General features: G+C 46.0%; 2 protein-coding genes across 6 annotated transcripts in view; both read left to right on the plus strand.

Moving 5' to 3' along the window:
- Window positions 1–2,582: 2,582 nt before the first annotated feature.
- LOC109518366 (sal-like protein 3) lies at window positions 2,583–10,814 on the plus strand. The gene is made up of 3 exons (XM_019874168.1): window positions 2,583–2,822; window positions 6,161–9,018; window positions 10,352–10,814. The coding sequence occupies exons 1-3, from the start codon at window positions 2,735–2,737 to the stop codon at window positions 10,724–10,726; spliced, it is 3,321 nt and encodes a 1,106-aa protein (XP_019729727.1). The 5' UTR covers window positions 2,583–2,734; the 3' UTR covers window positions 10,727–10,814.
- Window positions 10,815–11,486: 672 nt separating this feature from the next.
- The window catches only part of atp9b (ATPase phospholipid transporting 9B), a 31,244-nt gene continuing 25,686 nt past the window's right edge, over window positions 11,487–17,044 (plus strand). For 4 of the 5 annotated variants that reach the window (XR_002168749.1, XR_002168750.1, XR_002168748.1 and 1 more), the window contains exons 1-5: window positions 11,487–11,611; window positions 13,170–13,343; window positions 15,601–15,751; window positions 16,408–16,521; window positions 16,875–16,983. Coding sequence is in view for 2 of the 5 variants with exons in the window: in XM_019874166.1 (XP_019729725.1) it covers window positions 11,532–11,611; window positions 13,170–13,343; window positions 15,601–15,751; window positions 16,408–16,521; window positions 16,875–16,983 (628 nt within the window). In the remaining 3 variants the exon portion in view is untranslated. Of the gene's footprint in view, window positions 11,612–11,813; window positions 11,957–13,169; window positions 13,344–15,600; window positions 15,752–16,407; window positions 16,522–16,874; window positions 16,984–17,044 lie in introns of those variants that run through there. The other variant, XM_019874167.1, reaches the window with a different exon arrangement.

Genomic DNA, 17,044 nt, shown 5'->3' on the forward strand with positions numbered 1-17,044 from the left:
GTACCGCTGCCCCCCCCCCCCCAAAAATAAATAAAAAATATCAGAGTACAATGATTAGCAAACTTTCCCAGCCTCACTTTTTTGAAAACATATCAAATTGTACACCTCCACACTTAATGCAGCCATGTCTAACTATGTAAAGGTTTTCCTTTATAGTTTAAAATAACTTATTTAAGCTCCAGGAACCCTTTGCCGTGTTTTTATATTTTATTTTATTTATTTATTTATTGCTTTTGATACAGTTTGGGATCCATCCGTATTCTGTAGCGCCAGCTAGCTAGCTAGCGCGGAGCTAACAATTCGAATCGTGTCAGGAGAGGTACCGTTTGGAATCCATCCGTGTTCTGTAGCACCAGCCAGCTAGCTAGCGCGGCGCTAACAATTGGAATCGGGTCAGGAGATCACGGTCAAGTTGTGGGCCGGTTTGATTGCACCCGAGGGCGACGGGACAACGCCGATTAGCGAGAATCAATATCAAATCAAGGAAGCCGGGGCGTCCCGATAAAGCGATGGGCTATTCATCATAAGCAAACGCGATGCTTTCCCGAAGAGATGTTATTCCGGCCTGGGAGAGGAAAGTCGGGTCTTATCTCCTCGAAGCAGCGCAATAGAAAACGACGCGGTGATCAATAGCGGGCCGCTTGTGTGACGTACTCGCAATTATCAACAGCTGATTTGGTCTCAAACACCCTCTCTCTCTTTTCTACTCCCTCCACCAAAGTACATCTTTTCACAGCACATGATTACAAGTTTCGGCACAATGCTGGTTGAAAAGGAGGATTACAGCTTTGTTTGCGTCAAGGAGTGCTCTTCACTCAGCATCCAAGGACCGAAAGCGTCGATTTGTTGTCATTCCGCGACTTCGTATCTCACAGGGAAGAGTACAACAAATGTGATTCTTTTGTTTGAGTCTGTCGGCACTCACCTCGGTTTGATGGTTTTCGAGAGCGCGTCCCAGCATTCACGTGATAATAAGGAAACGGTTTCATGGAGAGTTGAACGCGAGCCTCAGCATTCACATGTTGACAATAAACGAGTGTTTTGAATGTACTGTCTGTTTCAGTTTAACGCACGTCTCCAGGCAATCAGTAATTTCAATATGTAATAAAGTGTCGGCGTGACTCCTTGTCTGTGGGCATTCACGCAGTACACAGAATATAATAAAAGCTTGCTTCAGCATTCACGCCCTAATAGGAAGCGTGTTTCGCGGGAAACTGAAAGCTTCTTTCTTAACATTCATCCGTATGGACTGTAATGGAAAAAGTGTGTTGAATGTGCAACTCAAAGCTTGTCGTTTGTCATGCGCTTTGTATTTGTGTGGATGCCTGTCCCACAGAATGACACGCAGAAATGTCGGAAGACTAACATGCAAACTAAGAGTTTGCATGTTCTCCCAGTGCCTGCGTGGGTTTTCTCCGGGTATTCCGCTTTCCTCCCACATTCCAAAAAAATGCATGGAAGGCTGATTGAACACTCTAAATTTGTCCCGAGGTGTGAGTGCGAGCGCAGATGTTCGTCTCTGTGTTCCCTGTGATTGGCTGGCAAACGGTTCAGGGTGGCCCCCGCCTACTGCCCGAAGACGGATGGGCTAGGCACCCGCCCGGATAGGCTCCAGCACCCCCCGCAACCCTTGTGTGGATAAGCGGATCGGACAATGGATGGATGGAAGGTAAGTATGAACAGTGAATGCTGAGAGATGGACATTCACGCCGCAATACCCCCCCAAACCAAACACTTTTGATTCTCAGATGAAAAGATTGTCTCCCAGAGTGAATGCTGCGAGATGGACATTCACGCCGCAATACCCCCCAAACCAACCACTTTTGATTCTCAGATGAAAAGATTGTCTCCCAGCATTCATCTACAAAGACACACACGATGTTTCATTGTTTTTTTCTCTCAGCAATTACGCATACGAATAATTAAAAAAAAAAATACAGCCTTAAATGGAGTATGGGATGCAAAATGGCATGCATGTTAATGCTCATCATTCAGCCACCATTTCTCCATTTACAGCCTAAAATGGAGTATGGGATGCAAAATGGCATGTATGTTAATGCTCATCATTCAGCCACCATTTCTCCATGTTTTCTCCAGTGTTTGAAGTCTGGGAGGTGCAGCACACGCGCAGCGAATCACCGCATGGAGCTTCACGCAGATGCACACCGGGAGGAAGAGGAGGCACGAACCGAGGAGCGAGCCTCGGTCAGCCGCCGATAGAACCACGCCGAACACCCCGAGTCGCTTTTACGCGCAAGTTTGACGACCATCATGCGACGTCAGGATCTTTTTTTTTTGTTTTGTTTTTGTGAGCGAAAGTGGGATTAAACACCATGCGCGGACCACCCAGGACGTCCCGTTTGGACCGGTTCTGAAGTTGCTCGTAAAAAGCAGCTGATCGCCTCCACCGCCCTCCAAAAAAAGGCAAAGGTAGGGAACGTCATCGCTCATTTCCGTCCGCACAAATTCGCCAATCCCAGCTGAGCGAGGGTCCTAAAAGCGTGACACCCCCCCGCCCCCCACCCTCCACACCCACCCACCTACTTTTCCATCATCATCATTCTCATCATCACACTGACATGCGCAATCGACACCTGGGGGGTGCGGGTGGGGGGGGCATCTACAGCGCAGCCTTCTCGTGAGCTCATTTCGGCAAGCCCGCTCGCACCCGCCGGCTGCCGGTCGCTGCGAGCCTGACTAACCGCAGGCCAGGCGGCGGCGTGCAGGCGGCAACATGTCCCGGCGCAAGCAAGCCAAGCCGCAGCACCTTCGAGCCGGACACGACGAAGCCCCCGGCGGCCTTCACTTCGTCCGCCATGACGGTACGTGGAAGTTGAGAGCAAAAAAAAGAGAGAGAGAGGAAAAAAAAAAAGAGGAATTCATTTTAACTACTTGTAATACGAAATTGAAGTTCACGTCGCATCGTATTTTGAACTTTATTTGTAGTTTTCGTACTTACGTGCTGTTTAAAAAAAAAAAAGTGAACGTTTTAGGACGTCAAGTCTATTTACTTTGTCTGAAAACAAATATAATTTAATATATAACCTTTCTACGCATACACATGTGAGTATAAATGTATTTCTGTTTAGATACATACATGTACACACTCATCTATATACATATATCTGTTTACGTATAGACAATATATTTGCCCCCAAAAAATAAACATGGACTCTCGCACTGAAGTTAACAAATATGATTACAGATACATTCCGTGGCTCCGTGTCTTTAGTCCCAAATTTTTATTATTTCTTAAACACGATTTGAGTTTAATATAGCAGAATGTTTGTTCTTCGCAGAGGCCTTCCAATCGTTTCAACTTTCCTTTTTTTATTCTTCCATTTTCATCCTTGCCGCACCACAGAAAGTTCAAACTGTTTTATTTCCATATTTGTTTGTATTTCTCGCCTATTCAATTGAACAGGCTGAGCATAAACGTGAAGTTCAATCATCCTCAACAACAAACACAGTCTCTTTATCTCAATCCTATAATTACTATTGTCTTTACCATAATAACAATAACATCTGTAAGCAGATCCGCCCGCCTATGTTATCATATTTTCTAATTGCCGTATAATTCTATTCATCGACGGGGAGAGCAGATGTTATTTGAACCCTTTTCATGCTGCCGGGATTGAATTAATAGGAAAGCAAAAAAAAAAAAAAAAAAAGCACCGTTTGGATTGGAGAGTGTAATGTAAATTGGGTTAGAATTGCTGTAGTGTAATAAGATCCATTTCACGAAAGTTTCTTGACGCACGTGATGCCATTTGACATGTTTAACTCGGAATCGGCCACGGGTTTTATATAGGGGGTCCTGGCCTATGGCTTAACCTCAGTCAGCCCCCCCGACCCCCTCGTGTCTGCATCATAATAGACTTTAGTACATCAGAGGTTGAAAGGTCAGGCAGCGAGGCCGAGAAGAGAGCCCGGCTACGGTTCCTCCGCTTCTAAAACCACACAGGCTGGAATGGCCGTAAATCTGTTGCCTTGCTCCTTTTATTATGGAGTGAATTCCAGTGTTGGAAAAGCTCACCATACATGCACGAGTTGTATTATATTTTGAGAAATATTTCAAAGCTGGAAATAAAAACAAACAGCTTACCCTTTTGTTTTTTTTGGAAGTAACTCGGATAAAAGTGAGCCTCGAGATTTGTTTTATTTTTATTTTTTGCCCAAGACCACCCACTTGGTGAGCTGCTGATTTACTTTGGCATCGATTGCCTTCACTCGCCGCTAATTGCACACTTGTATTGTCAGGCTTAAAAAGTGGATCGCTGTCTTTTTTTTTTTTTTTTAATGCTTTTTACATTTTTTAATGCAAACAAATTGCGTTTGCATGAGGATTTGTGGTAATTGTTCTAAAAACACAAATTGATCATGTTCCGTTTTTTTAACCCTTTCATGCACCCTGTAATCTGATAACATGATAAACCGTCCACTGTAGTAACCGCTGTCCCTCAAAGGGTTAAGTAGAAATTTGAACCGAGTAGGATTTCAATACGCTTCATTACAATGAAGTAGTTTGATTCAGTTAAGCAATTATGAGGCTAATTTTGAAAACAAAACAAAAAAAATCTAAAATCTCTTTCAAATAGGTCCAATTCCCAAAAAGAATGTAGTTAAAAGGACACGCGCGTATAGGTTTCTTTCACCTTGTTTTTCAAGCTTTTTTTTTTTTTAAATAGAAATGTTGCTGCACATTGGAGTAACGTTCAACAAATTTGCCTCTCAGTTGCAAGTTCCCCGTTTGATTCTTGGTCGCACACTGGTGTATGAATGCATTCAATTCAAGCTGCACATAAACACACTCATCCACATATGAATTGATTTCTTTCGGTTTTTGGCCATTTTGACCGTATTTTCAAGCATTTTCCGAGTAGAAAATCAATATGAGGGCAAGACAGTGGAAGGCGGTATGCAAGGCTGGCTCGCGGTCGAGGGGTCCTGGGTTTGAATCTCCGCTCGGGGTCACGGCATCTGTAGTAGAACATGAGGAAAATGTCAGCATGGGGGCAGCATGGTGACGTTGCGGTTTGCAGGTTTGCCTCATCGCGGAGAGGTTCTGGGTTTGAATCTTGGTTCTGTCCCATCAGGGTGGGGTTTGAATCTTCCCGGCCTCCCAAAACATGCACGGAAGCTTCACTGAAGACTCTAAATTGGCCTCCAAGTTTGAATGGTTGTTTGTCTATCTGTGCCCCCTGCGATTGCCTGCCAACCAGTCCGGGGGTGACCCCAGCTCACCGACAACCAAAACAAAGAAAATGCGATAATAAATAGAAACATGCTACATGTTGATGATCTCGCCACACGGTTGAATTCCAAAAATCCGCAAAAATCTCGATCTGATCGTATTTATTTCCCGGACACAAGCTGGTGCAGCAAAGAGTGTTATCAAGTCGACTCTTTCCATCTGTTGTTGTTTTTTTTTTTTTTTGCTGCCTGCTTCCCTAATGGCGCGAAGCCTGAACAGATTGAATGAAAAGTCATCGCACCAAGTTGTCTATAAGCTTCTGTCCGATGTCGAGGACAAAGAGGCTGTTCTTAAAATTTCCCAAAAGTGCCCTCATTTCCTGTTTTTCCATGAGACTGAATTAAATAAACACAGGCAGAAAAAAAAAATCTATGGCATATATGGACATTCATTATCTGTCCCAAAGCACAACTGAGAGGTCAGATAACTTTATTGAAGCTCATTGATTTTTCCGACAGATTATGAACATCTGAGGACGAGTGTGTGTGTGTGTGTGTGTGTGTGTGTGTGTGTGTGTGTGTGTGTGTGTGTGTGTGTGAGAAACATTTGGGCAAAGTGTTAAAATGACTGAGGACCCCCTGGGGGTCTGCAAAATAGTTTGCAATGAATTATTGTCATATCTTTTTTTTTTTTAAGTGCGTACACAAGAGGTTCACCCCTACAACATAGTCCTGTTTTTTCTTAATCATTTCAAAATAAAAAGTAATATTGAGAGGTTTCTGGAACTTCAAACGGTTTTTATCTTGACATAATCAGTCTTTATTCTTGTAATATTGCACACAGAACAAAAGCAAAGTAGACCACAAAGAAAATACCCCCCCCCCAAAAAAAAGGTAAATTCCTGTGATTCTCCACGTGACACGGTGTGACAAATAACTTATCCCATCACCTCCATCTGTCTGCCAGACTCCAAGGAAGACGTGGAGCAAGAGGACCCCAGTGGGACAGGAAGTTCCCCTCCCTGTGAGGACACGCACGTTTGCCACCAGTGTTGCGCGCAGTTCTTCGACTGGAACGAGCTGAGTGAGCATCGGAAATCCTGTGTCGAAAATCACCCGGTGTTGATTGGCGTTGGTGCGTCACAGCCCCCGACGGAACCCTCGCCGGTCCCCAGCGTGGAGTCGAGCGACTTGTCAGCGGGAGAGTCGGCGTTGACCGACTGTGACAGCCTCGATGAGGCGATGGACGTCGAACTTGGGCCGCAGGACAAATACGCCTCTAGCCCTTCTCCGGCGGATTCCGCCGAGACTCGGCAACCGCTCCCCAACACTAACGTGACCCTCGGAATTCTGCACAGCACCAGGGTGGCCGTCGCTCAGTTCTCCCAAGGGGTAGGCGGCGGCGCTTGCGGGCGTGTGGCCTCAGCCGCCATCCCGCTCATCCTGGAGCACTTGCTGGCTTTGCAGCAGCAACAGGTCCACCAGCTGCACCTGATCGAGCAGATCTGTAGCCAGGTGGCCACCATGAACAAGCGGTCGACCAAGGAGGCCTTGAACCCCGTGTCCAGACCCTTGTGCCTGGCGGCGAACCCCTCCGGGGTCCCGTCGGTGTCGGGAAATACACCATCCGACATCAATGACCAAGCTCCCGATTCGCTTTCAACCTTGCCTGATATGTCACGAAACCCCCCATCGGAAACCGTATGCAGCCAGCCGGTCTTCAGAGACGTTGTGTGTACTTCAGCTTCTTCCTCGGAAAACTCCGCTTCATCCCTCTCCGATTGCAGCCGTGTCTCTGCATTAATGCCTCCTTACGCCGGCTCTCATCCAAGCAGCAGCGCTCAGACCCTGAGCTCTCCAAATCCTCTCTCCCTGGGACAGGGCAGTGTGTCCTACTTACCCCACACCCCCTCCAAAAGTGTCATCTACCCCAATCCTTTAGCCAGCATTGCCGCCACGGCCAATGCGCTCGACCCACTGGCGGCCATGTTAAAATACCGGAAGGGGAAGCCGCCCAGCGCGTCGTCGTTTGAAACAAAGCCCGGCCTGGAGGAGCCCTTCTTCAAGCATAAATGCCGCTTCTGCGCCAAAGTGTTTGGCAGCGACAGCGCCCTGCAGATCCACCTGCGCTCGCACACTGGAGAGCGGCCCTTCAAATGCAACATCTGCGGCAACCGCTTCTCCACTAAGGGCAACTTGAAAGTGCACTTCCAGAGGCACAAAGACAAGTATCCCGAAGTCCAGATGAACCCGTACCCCGTTCCAGAGTATCTGGACAACGTGCCAACAAGCTCTGGGATTCCATACGGAATGATCGTACCACCAGAAAAAGCCGTCCCGTCTTGGCTGGATAGCAAGCCTGTCTTAACAACCTTGTCAGCCTCCCTGGGTCTTCCAATCTCCTCCACTAGAACCAGCATCGAGGGCTCCAGTGAGCCTTCAAGTACAGCGCCATCTGTTCAAATCACGTACCAGCCAACTTTGGGCGAGTGCGTGTCACCAAGCCAGAGAGGCATCAAGGCTCGATTGTCTCCGGTTTCAGACACTCGACAGTCCAACCAGGAGGAAGAGGGATCCAGCGGTATAAAACCAGAAGAGGTACATCTGCCGCAAAGCTACACGCAGATCTGGAGAGGCACTCAAGTAACCCAGGAAACCAGCTACACATCTTTAGCGACCACGCCGGAACCTGTGGCATCACTGTCTCCGATCTCCAGCTCCCACTCGCCACTGCCGGGCAACCCGGAAGATTTTTCACCTGGCGGCCTCCTGGACTTGATGGAAACCTCGGAAACCTCAAAGCTGCAGCAGCTGGTGGAGAACATCGACAAAAAGATGACGGAAGCCAACCAGTGTGTCCTGTGTAAGCGCGTCCTCAGCTGCCCCAGCGCGCTGAAGATGCACTACCGCATACACACGGGCGAGAGGCCCTTCAAGTGTAAGGTGTGCGGTCGGGCTTTCACAACCAAGGGCAACTTGAAGACCCACGTGGTCGTTCACAGGGACAACCCGCCGGTCCATGTGGAACACTCGTGCCCCATTTGCCAGAAGAGGTTCACGAACGCCGTGGTCCTCCAGCAGCACATCCGCATGCATATGGTTGGTCAGATCACCGACTCCCCTCCGCTGGATGGGGGTCCGGAGAAGCAGGGTGAGAATGAGAAAAACTTGGACAGTCCCGGCAGCAGTGACCTTGTCGATGATGTCTCCGTGGAGGGCGATGACGCAGAAGGAGTACAGGAGGGTGAAAATGTGGTCAGTCCTCCTAAATCTTCACTCGAGAACCATCTGATGGACTCCTCGGTAAACCTCAGCACCTCTGGGGATACATTTCTCACAAATGGCTACGATGACCAGATCCAGATTGAATGCTCGCTAACAGAGAAAGGGATGCAGAATCTGGGAACCACCAGCCCCCCTGCGACGCCGCCTTTATCACCTGCGCCAAGTACTGAATTTTGGGAACATTTTGCGGCGTCTGTAAAGAAAGAACAAGCCAAATCGGGAACTCAAGGCGTCACCCAACTGTTGACCAGCGGGTCAACCCAATCAATAAAGTCAGAGGTCAACGGTTACACGGAACCCTACCCGACGTTCGCCATCAACTTATCAGCCACTTACCCGTCAGTCGCCAGCTCGGGAATAGCCCCCCTGCTCGGACCGCCGCACCCTCGCCGGATGCCGAAGCAGCACAACTGCAGCGCCTGCGGGAAGAACTTCTCCTCGGCCAGCGCGCTCCAGATCCACGAGCGCACGCACACCGGCGAGAAGCCATTCGTCTGCTCCGTCTGCGGTCGAGCTTTCACCACTAAGGGGAATCTGAAGGTAGGCCTAACACAGGGGTGTCAAACTTCACTGCGAGCCAGATCATAGTTAAGGTTTCTCCTTAGGGGGATCGGTTATAACAGTGAAAACCCTACGAGGCCTGTTATGGTACGCCAAGAATCACAATTCACTATGTACCTTGGCTTTACGTCCATTGGTTCGTTTCACCTTTCGTCATTCCAAAAGCAAGGGAACAAAATGCAAATATTATATTTTGTATAAAATTGGGATGGAGTCAATTTAATATAAAACATCAACAGCTTGAATTGTTTCTTTTAGACATACTCCATCAGTCGTTTGTCGTATTTTTAGGAAATGAACGATGCAAAGACATATGTAGACATTTATAAAATTTAATTTAACACAATGCCCCCCAAAATGTGAGGAAAAAACCTTCTTCATAACACAGATGATGATGCACCAATTCGTCAAACGACCACGGTAAATTGGCAACTTCTGCCAAGAAGGATTTACTGCATGTCAAGATTTTTTTTTTGCCCAAGTATCGATTGCTCTTATCAGCAGCCTCCATAACTACTCGATATCTGAATAAGGCCGCTATTGGCCCCGTACCAATACCTGGTCTTGGTACTCGCGCATTCCTGCATAAAAGTGAAACAGAACAAACTCTGCTGAATTACGCTACAAAGCCACAAAAAAGCACATTCATTGTTGCTTATGGCTTCATTTGAAGAGCTCTCGAGAGGCTGTTTAAAGGCACTTTGTGCCTTAACATGTTAGGCAGCAGCAGTTACAATGGTTTGTTTGAACATTTTGGTGTTTAAATAAACAATAGATGAAAGTCTTTTGTTGTATGTAGATGCGCTTTTAATTTTTTTTTAAAGGTTAATAATCTATGTAAGATATTTGCTAATTTCCATTAGCCTATCTATAGCATTTTACATTGTTAGCATGTAAGCTAACTGACTTTCTTTAGTTGAAATGAAATGGTTTGGCTAAACATTTTGGTGGTGTTTAAATACACAAGCTTTTTGTACTTTTGTCAGTTTTACAGTAAACTTGGGAGTGACAAATGACAGCATGAAGTAGACAAGCTTTGACTCTTTCTTTCTTCAAAGAGAAGTTTTATGGCAGTCTCCCATTTCTTGACAGCGAGAGTGTAATAACATGCGCTAAGGAGTACTTTAAAAAGTGTGATTTAATAAGCTGTAAGTGTATTTGAAAGGTATGGGAGGAATAAATCAAAACAATTCTCATTTCTCGCAATAGCAAATCTGGCCCACAGGCCTTGATTTTGACACTTGTCGCCTAATGAATGCTAACTCTGAAATTAGCATCTCTTGATCACTACCCTTTTCTGGTCCCTTTGCAGGTTCACATGGGCACACACATGTGGAACAACACGCCAGCCAGGAGGGGCCGGCGTCTCTCGGTGGACAATCCAATGGCCCTACTGGGCTCAAACACCGTCAAGTTTGACCTTGCCGCCCGAGCCATGCAGGTGGACGCCGGCTTCTGGAGCCGCTACGCCAGCGCCATCACCAGCAGCCTGGCCCTGAAGAACAACGAGATCTCTGTGATTCAAAACCGAGGCGTGACGCCGTTACGCCCGATGACCGCTGGAATGGACAGAGTGAACGGCGCGGCGAGGCCGATCACGAGCCTGTCCAAGAATGGCGTGGAACTGGGGAACAACAGACATTTTTCAATGTTGAGTGATGACAGTAAAGAAATTGGAATCAACTGATGCAATGTATTATGGACATTAAAGTATTTGTAATACAGTACTGTGAATGATATGTACAGAGCATACACATAAACATATTTTGAAAGTATTCCTTAGCACCTGTTCTCACTCTGCTGCTCACACAGTTCTCCAAATTAGACTAAAATGTGCATGCTTCAAGTCTTTAATTCTCACTCCCAGTTGAAGTTTACTGTAAACTGACACAAGACAAATTACGAACAACCATCCACGGTCACACTCACACCGAGGGACAATTTTAGAGTGTTAAATCAGCCTGCCATGCATGTTTTTGGAATGTGCGAGGAAACCGGAGTACCCGGAGAAAACTCACGCAGGCCCGGGGAGACAATGCAAACTCCACACAGGAGGCCAGAGCTGGAATTGAACCCGGTACCTCTGCACTGTGAGGTCAAAGCACTAACCACTGGACCATCGGAGTTAGAGATTGTTACTTATACAAAAATGTGCAACTAAACCATACACAGTGGTGCCTTTTATTAACTAACAATGAATCCCAGCCGTGTGCTGCCTTCATAAACCTCAGAATTTTTACAATTTTCTTGTTCCCTCAATGACTGTTGCTCCAAAATCTGACCAAATGAAATGTTATTTATTGAAAAAACATACATCTACTTTTCATCTAAATAAAATGTAACATTTGACCCGCAATGGAAAAAATCTCACGTGCGAAAAAAAGAGTCGAGTTAGAATTACGTGGTACAAGTCCGCACGCTTTCTCGAACGCGACGTAAAGCCCACCACCGGGGGGGGGTAGTGACGTCACCGCGTGGACTTGCCGGCCAAGATGTCTGATATCCTGTCCGAACCGATGCGCAAGAGCTTTCGGAGAAGCCCTTACCACTACCACTCCGTCAGACAGTCGAGGTATTTTACATTGTATATCTTTTTGCTGCCATTTCCGCGGTCGAGTGACGAAATGACCCGTTAAATATATTCACGTTTGTGTTGTCGCGTCAGCCTGGCGTGCGTTTATGCGCGTGTTTACTATGGCGAGGCTCTTCGCTTGTGCGGCTAGCCTAACCTAGCTTAGCCTAGCATCCTCGGTGTTGTCAACTTCCGTCCCATTTTTTGTCTTGTTTTGGATGGCAGGTGACAGCCGGCAAGCGGCGAGTGAAATCCATCATTTATTCGCTTTGATATTTTCAGCGTTATTATAGTCTGCCTCGGAAGTCACAGTTACCTCCGCTGCGCTAATCATGAGAGTTGTAGGTAATGACTTTCTTCGAACGGACTTTAAACTAGGGCTATCAAAAGGCTAATACTGTACCGGTCTTTTTGACGAGAGCCGCCACAACATCGGTGCAAAAAAAATAAGTTTCATTTTCCTTACAAAAAGCCGAACAAGGGTTGTGTTGGCTTCTTACATACACATTAACTACTTGTGGACGGGAGTCACGAGGATTTCATTTTGAACAACTCAACGAGATCGCAACGAAAAAGGGTTTTGATAGTGTCACTTTTTTTTTCCGGTCAGACTAGTCGACTGACAAAACAAGACGCCCGCAAATGTCAATACCGAGATGACAAAAATTGAGCTGTTAGTATACTTTAATAGGTGATACACATTTTTAGGCTCGACTATTCAGCTTGCCAAAATAGGCGATCAACCCCCGCCAATGTAAGCACCAAGTAAACAAAAATGGATCTAGTAGTGGATTTTAATAGGTGATACGCTGTATTGTTGCGTAGTTTTTTGGCCCGACTAATCAGCTACCGACACATCAGAAGTTAACACGAATAAGACATCAATGGAACCATGATTGGATTATTAAATATGGTGATATATTACATTGCATAACTATTTTGCTGCCTAAACAGGCTGTCAGATATCAAAATAAACACAGAGAATACCATAATGTTATTGGATTATGATACATGATGTAGTAATATGGTACAGAAAATTTAGGCTCGACAAGTCGGCCGCCTGGACAGGCTACCGCATGCGAAGAAGACACCAAATGGAAGCATCATTGGATTGTCATCGTTCTCTTCTTTATGTATTACTTTGTATACATCTTGCAGCCCATTTAGGCCACTGTAGGCTTTATTACATGGCGGTGTTCACTTGGTTGATCAATACTTAGATATATCAACATCCAGGTTGTTTTGGGTATGACCACTTTTCCAAAGTGTGGAAGAAGATCCGCACTTTCATCTTGAGATAAAACATTGCAGTCATGAATTCATATTCATAATGCTTAGGCCCTCACACTCCATCTTAAGGTCTATTCACTAACGAATATTAATAGTCGTCTGTCAGGTTGGAAGAGGAGTGTTGCATGTTCCATTCAGCCGCATCATTCGCATAACAGGTTTCTTAAGTACACTCCAAGTGTGTTTGCTTGAGCTGGAAAACAAACAAAGTCAATGATGACTCACACTCCAATGTGAGATCCTTCAAGTGTGTTTCAAATGCTGGCAGATTCTCCATCAACGATGAGGCGTCCGGCCTGGATGAGATGCCGCTGATGATGTCCGACGAGGCCTTTGAGAACGACGAAAGCGACTACGAAACGCTGCCGCGGGCCCGAGTCAGTCTCAGACGGCGAGGCCTCAGGTGGTTCCTCTTCGGCGGGTGGAGAGTCCTCTGTGAAAGGTTTGTCCGTGTCCACCTTCCAAGCTTTCCGTTGACTTTCAATTAGCATTTCCGCTCGTTCTGATGTGACTTTTGGAACTGACTAGTGAGGCCTTAATTATTTGCAATGCACCACATATTGATGCATGACATATGAAAATCCGAAAACCCCTCCATTGTCTTCACCTTCATGATTACTTGTGTTTAGCAGCCTGTTTAGGCAGCCAACTAGCCGGGCATGAATCATTTTAATCTACATACTAATAATCTACATTATGAATTCAAATCAAAACGTGCCTCTGTTGTCTTCTTTGCTTTTACTTTTGATGTGGTTGACAAGCCTGTTCAGGCACCTAGCTAGTTAGGTCAGACTTTTCTTACTTTTATTATTGACACACAGATTAAAAGTATGTGTTTCACAGTCTGTTTAGGAACCCAAGTAGTTGGGCATATGCTTATTTGTGACACATGTAAATGCGCTTTTTTTATTTAAAATTTTTTAATGGGATCCACGTCCTGTTTATGCTTCTCCGCCCTTTATTTAGCTTCAAACACATTTTGTGAAGCTTTTTTTCATTCTGTCAACGGTAAACTGGCATAAAAAAACAGATGCATGTACACGGGCGTGCCAATTTGGATTTCCAATGCACCGGTAGCTGTGCATGAAGCGCAAAGTCACCATTGAGGTCACTGTTTTTGCCGCCCGACACGCGTTCGGCAGCTTTTGATCCAAAGATAATTTTCACGCCGATACAACGAAGTTTCAAAGACCGCTCGGCGTTAGGTTGTCGCCAGCGGTGCGTCTCCAGCCGAATCGATCTCAGCTCTCCCATCCACCCCCACACCCCCTGCTCCTGTGCACCACCTCGCTAATGAACAAATTGGATTTTTCACAGCTGACCAGTTTGATGCTTTCCAGTAATTTTGTGTGTGCACTGCGCGGGATTATAAAAGGCAAATAATTCACGACCCGACTAAGCCGTCGCTGTTCAAATGGCGCTGTTATTTAAATAGCATTCATTTGCTCAAATAATCTGGCGTATGAATCGGGATGCCGAGCGCACTGAGGCGGCGCATCGCCTCCAACGCAAACACGGTCAAAAGTTGTCACAGCCAAAGTTGATGGGGTTTTTTTTTGTTGCTTAATAGGTGGAAAAGCCAAGTCAATCACCATGACGATGTACACTTTGGTGAGGTGACACTGTAGCTACTTTGTGTCAGGGGTTCGAAAACTTTTTGGGGACAGAATCCCTCTAGTCTCCGGTGAGAATAAAAAAAAAGTTCATTTGTAGGAGGAAAGTTGTATTTTACCAAGTGATTAAAAAAAAAAAAGTACAACATTAATCTCATAATTGTACACCTTTTATTTTGGAGAAATCTACTTTTGTTCTCTTAAAAAAAAAAACCTTTTCCTCTCAATAAAATACACCTTTTATTTTCTGAACACCTTTTTTTTTCTTGGAAAAAAATAGTGTTATATTCCACTCATTTCATCTTTTATTTATTATGACAAAATAATTTACTGCAAATTATTTGGTGGAGCCCCCAAAAGCTATGGCTCCCAGTTTGAGAAGGCCCGTTTTATGTATCACGCGGTGACACACACTGTTTGTATTTCATGCTTTGGATAAGCCACAGTGTCATTATTAGCAGGTGGATGGATAGTGATACAAAGTCAAACCTGAATTTTTGTTTGCCTCGCTGTAATAAATCAATCTAATCGGTGGTGGTGGTGGTGGGCGGGGGGCATCCCCGCACGTTAGCAACGGTTCGCTAATGGCAAACAAGGATGAAATGTGTCTGGAGATGCCACCGAAGCACAGCGTGTGTTTTTGTCTGGCCGGGCTTTGCGGAGCAAATTGAACCGTGAACGTTTTCTTTTCCGGCGGAGACGCTAAACTTTTCACCTCACCGTGCCAAATAGCCCTCATGTGGAAAATGAAAAATAGCTAATTTATTTGAGCGATGGCAAAAAAAAATAAAAATAAACTAAAAGATAGGAGCACTGACGATTTGTAAATAACTTTGATGCGCCCTAACGCAGCTGCGAGCGCCATTAGAGTTCAAAGCCCAACCTAAGATGTCTATTGATTCTACAATGTTAAGCTATGCAATAACTGAGGCATCCTGTGACGATCTTTCCTCCAAATCATTCAAATTTTTAAGGTGAGAACAATGCAAGGGCCAAATACACTTCAGCTGTTGTTGTGTGTTCACCGTGCGTCACTGCGGATTAAAATTGTGCGTTGTGTCGACTCCCCCCCTGCAACCCCAACAGCTGCTGCGATTGCCTTGTCCGAATGTGTCGGCGGAAGAAGGAGCTGAAGGCTCGCACCGTCTGGCTCGGCCACCCGGAGAAGTGCGAGGAGAAGTTCCCAAAAAACTCTATCCGCAACCAGAAGTACAACTTCTTCACCTTTGTGCCTGGGGTAATGGCTTGACTTTTGGATTTCACTTTTTTTTTTTTTTTTTTTTGGAGATGGGGTTTCCCTGCATTGCTCAAAGGCACCATCTCAGCTGTTCCAATTACTTGTCTGGTCTGGTCTGGTTTAATCTTGCGAGATATGCGGTAAATATGCTTCAACTTTTCTCAAAATGGCCTTCAGCGGAAAACGTGAAGTCATTCTTCCCCGGCTTCCGGTGCATATTATCATGCTAGTTGGTGACTCGTCATTGAGTTTTCACACTGCGGGGCAGGCGTACTTCTTAAAAAGCAAACGGCACCGCAATTAAGAAGGCTCATTCACTTCCCCAGCCGTATAATGTCACCTGTCCAGTGGAGTTGTCCATATTCTGAACAAATACGCCGTTCGTCTCTCTGCGCTTTGAATTTTTAAACATGCGCAAATTGAGTTTAGCACGGGTTTCCCCTCGCCCCCCTAAAGGTCACGGGGGTTCATTAAGCACCTATTGATCGGGATTGGCTGCCACTCTCTCATTATTACAAGCATGATTCAAAGTGTGATCTTGGAGCCCATTAGCGAGAGCAGTCCTACGTGTGATGTCTCAACCAAGTCTTCCTTAAAAACCCACAAATGCGAGCTGTTCTCGCATCCGTCATGACGGTTGGCATCTTTGTCCTCAGGTTCTCTACCAGCAGTTCAAGTTCTTCCTCAATCTCTACTTCCTGGTGGTGGCCTGCTCGCAGTTTGTGCCCTCGCTGAAGATCGGATACTTGTACACGTACTGGGCGCCCTTGGTAAATCCTTTCTCGCCTTCTCACTCTGGGCTGAAGGACAAGTAATGTGCTCCTCCTTTAAAACGAGCCAGCAAGCCTTTTAAAGCCACACACACTGAAAGTCACGGCTATTACAATGTGGAAGGTGACGATGATGACCCCCAACTGGACTACAATAATACTTGCACCACATATCAACTCTTCATTCCCAAACCACAAAATCAGTTTTTATGAGACTACGCAATGACTCAATAATTGAGGAATCAAACAACAATCTTCTTTATGTAATCATTCAGAATCCAGTGTAGGTCGAGCACGTTTCGTGCTTGAAGAGTGGATTTATTGAAACCCCGGCGTGTCTTGCCTGGTTGCAGGGCTTCGTGCTGGCCCTCACCATGGCGCGCGAGGCGGTGGACGAGGTGCGGCGCCACCAGCGGGACAAGGAGATGAACTCGCAGCTGTACACCAAGCTGACGCCGCGCGGTGAGCCAGCCGGCCAGCGACGACTGTTTGCTGACGCGATGACAGCCGATACTCCCCGCTA

This window comes from Hippocampus comes, unplaced genomic scaffold (assembly GCF_001891065.2).
Source record: "Hippocampus comes isolate QL1 unplaced genomic scaffold, H_comes_QL1_v1.1 scaffold166, whole genome shotgun sequence".
NCBI classification, from domain to species: domain Eukaryota; kingdom Metazoa; phylum Chordata; class Actinopteri; order Syngnathiformes; family Syngnathidae; genus Hippocampus; species Hippocampus comes.

Excerpts from the sequence above, each read along its gene's own strand:
- LOC109518366 (XM_019874168.1), top strand. The coding sequence starts at position 2,735 with ATGTCCCGGCGCAAGCAAGCCAAGCCGCAGCACCTTCGAGCCGGACAC. Across the intron at positions 2,823-6,160 it reads TCACTTCGTCCGCCATGACG|ACTCCAAGGAAGACGTGGAG; the intron begins GTACGTGGAAGT and ends TCTGTCTGCCAG. Across the intron at positions 9,019-10,351 it reads CCACTAAGGGGAATCTGAAG|GTTCACATGGGCACACACAT; the intron begins GTAGGCCTAACA and ends GTCCCTTTGCAG.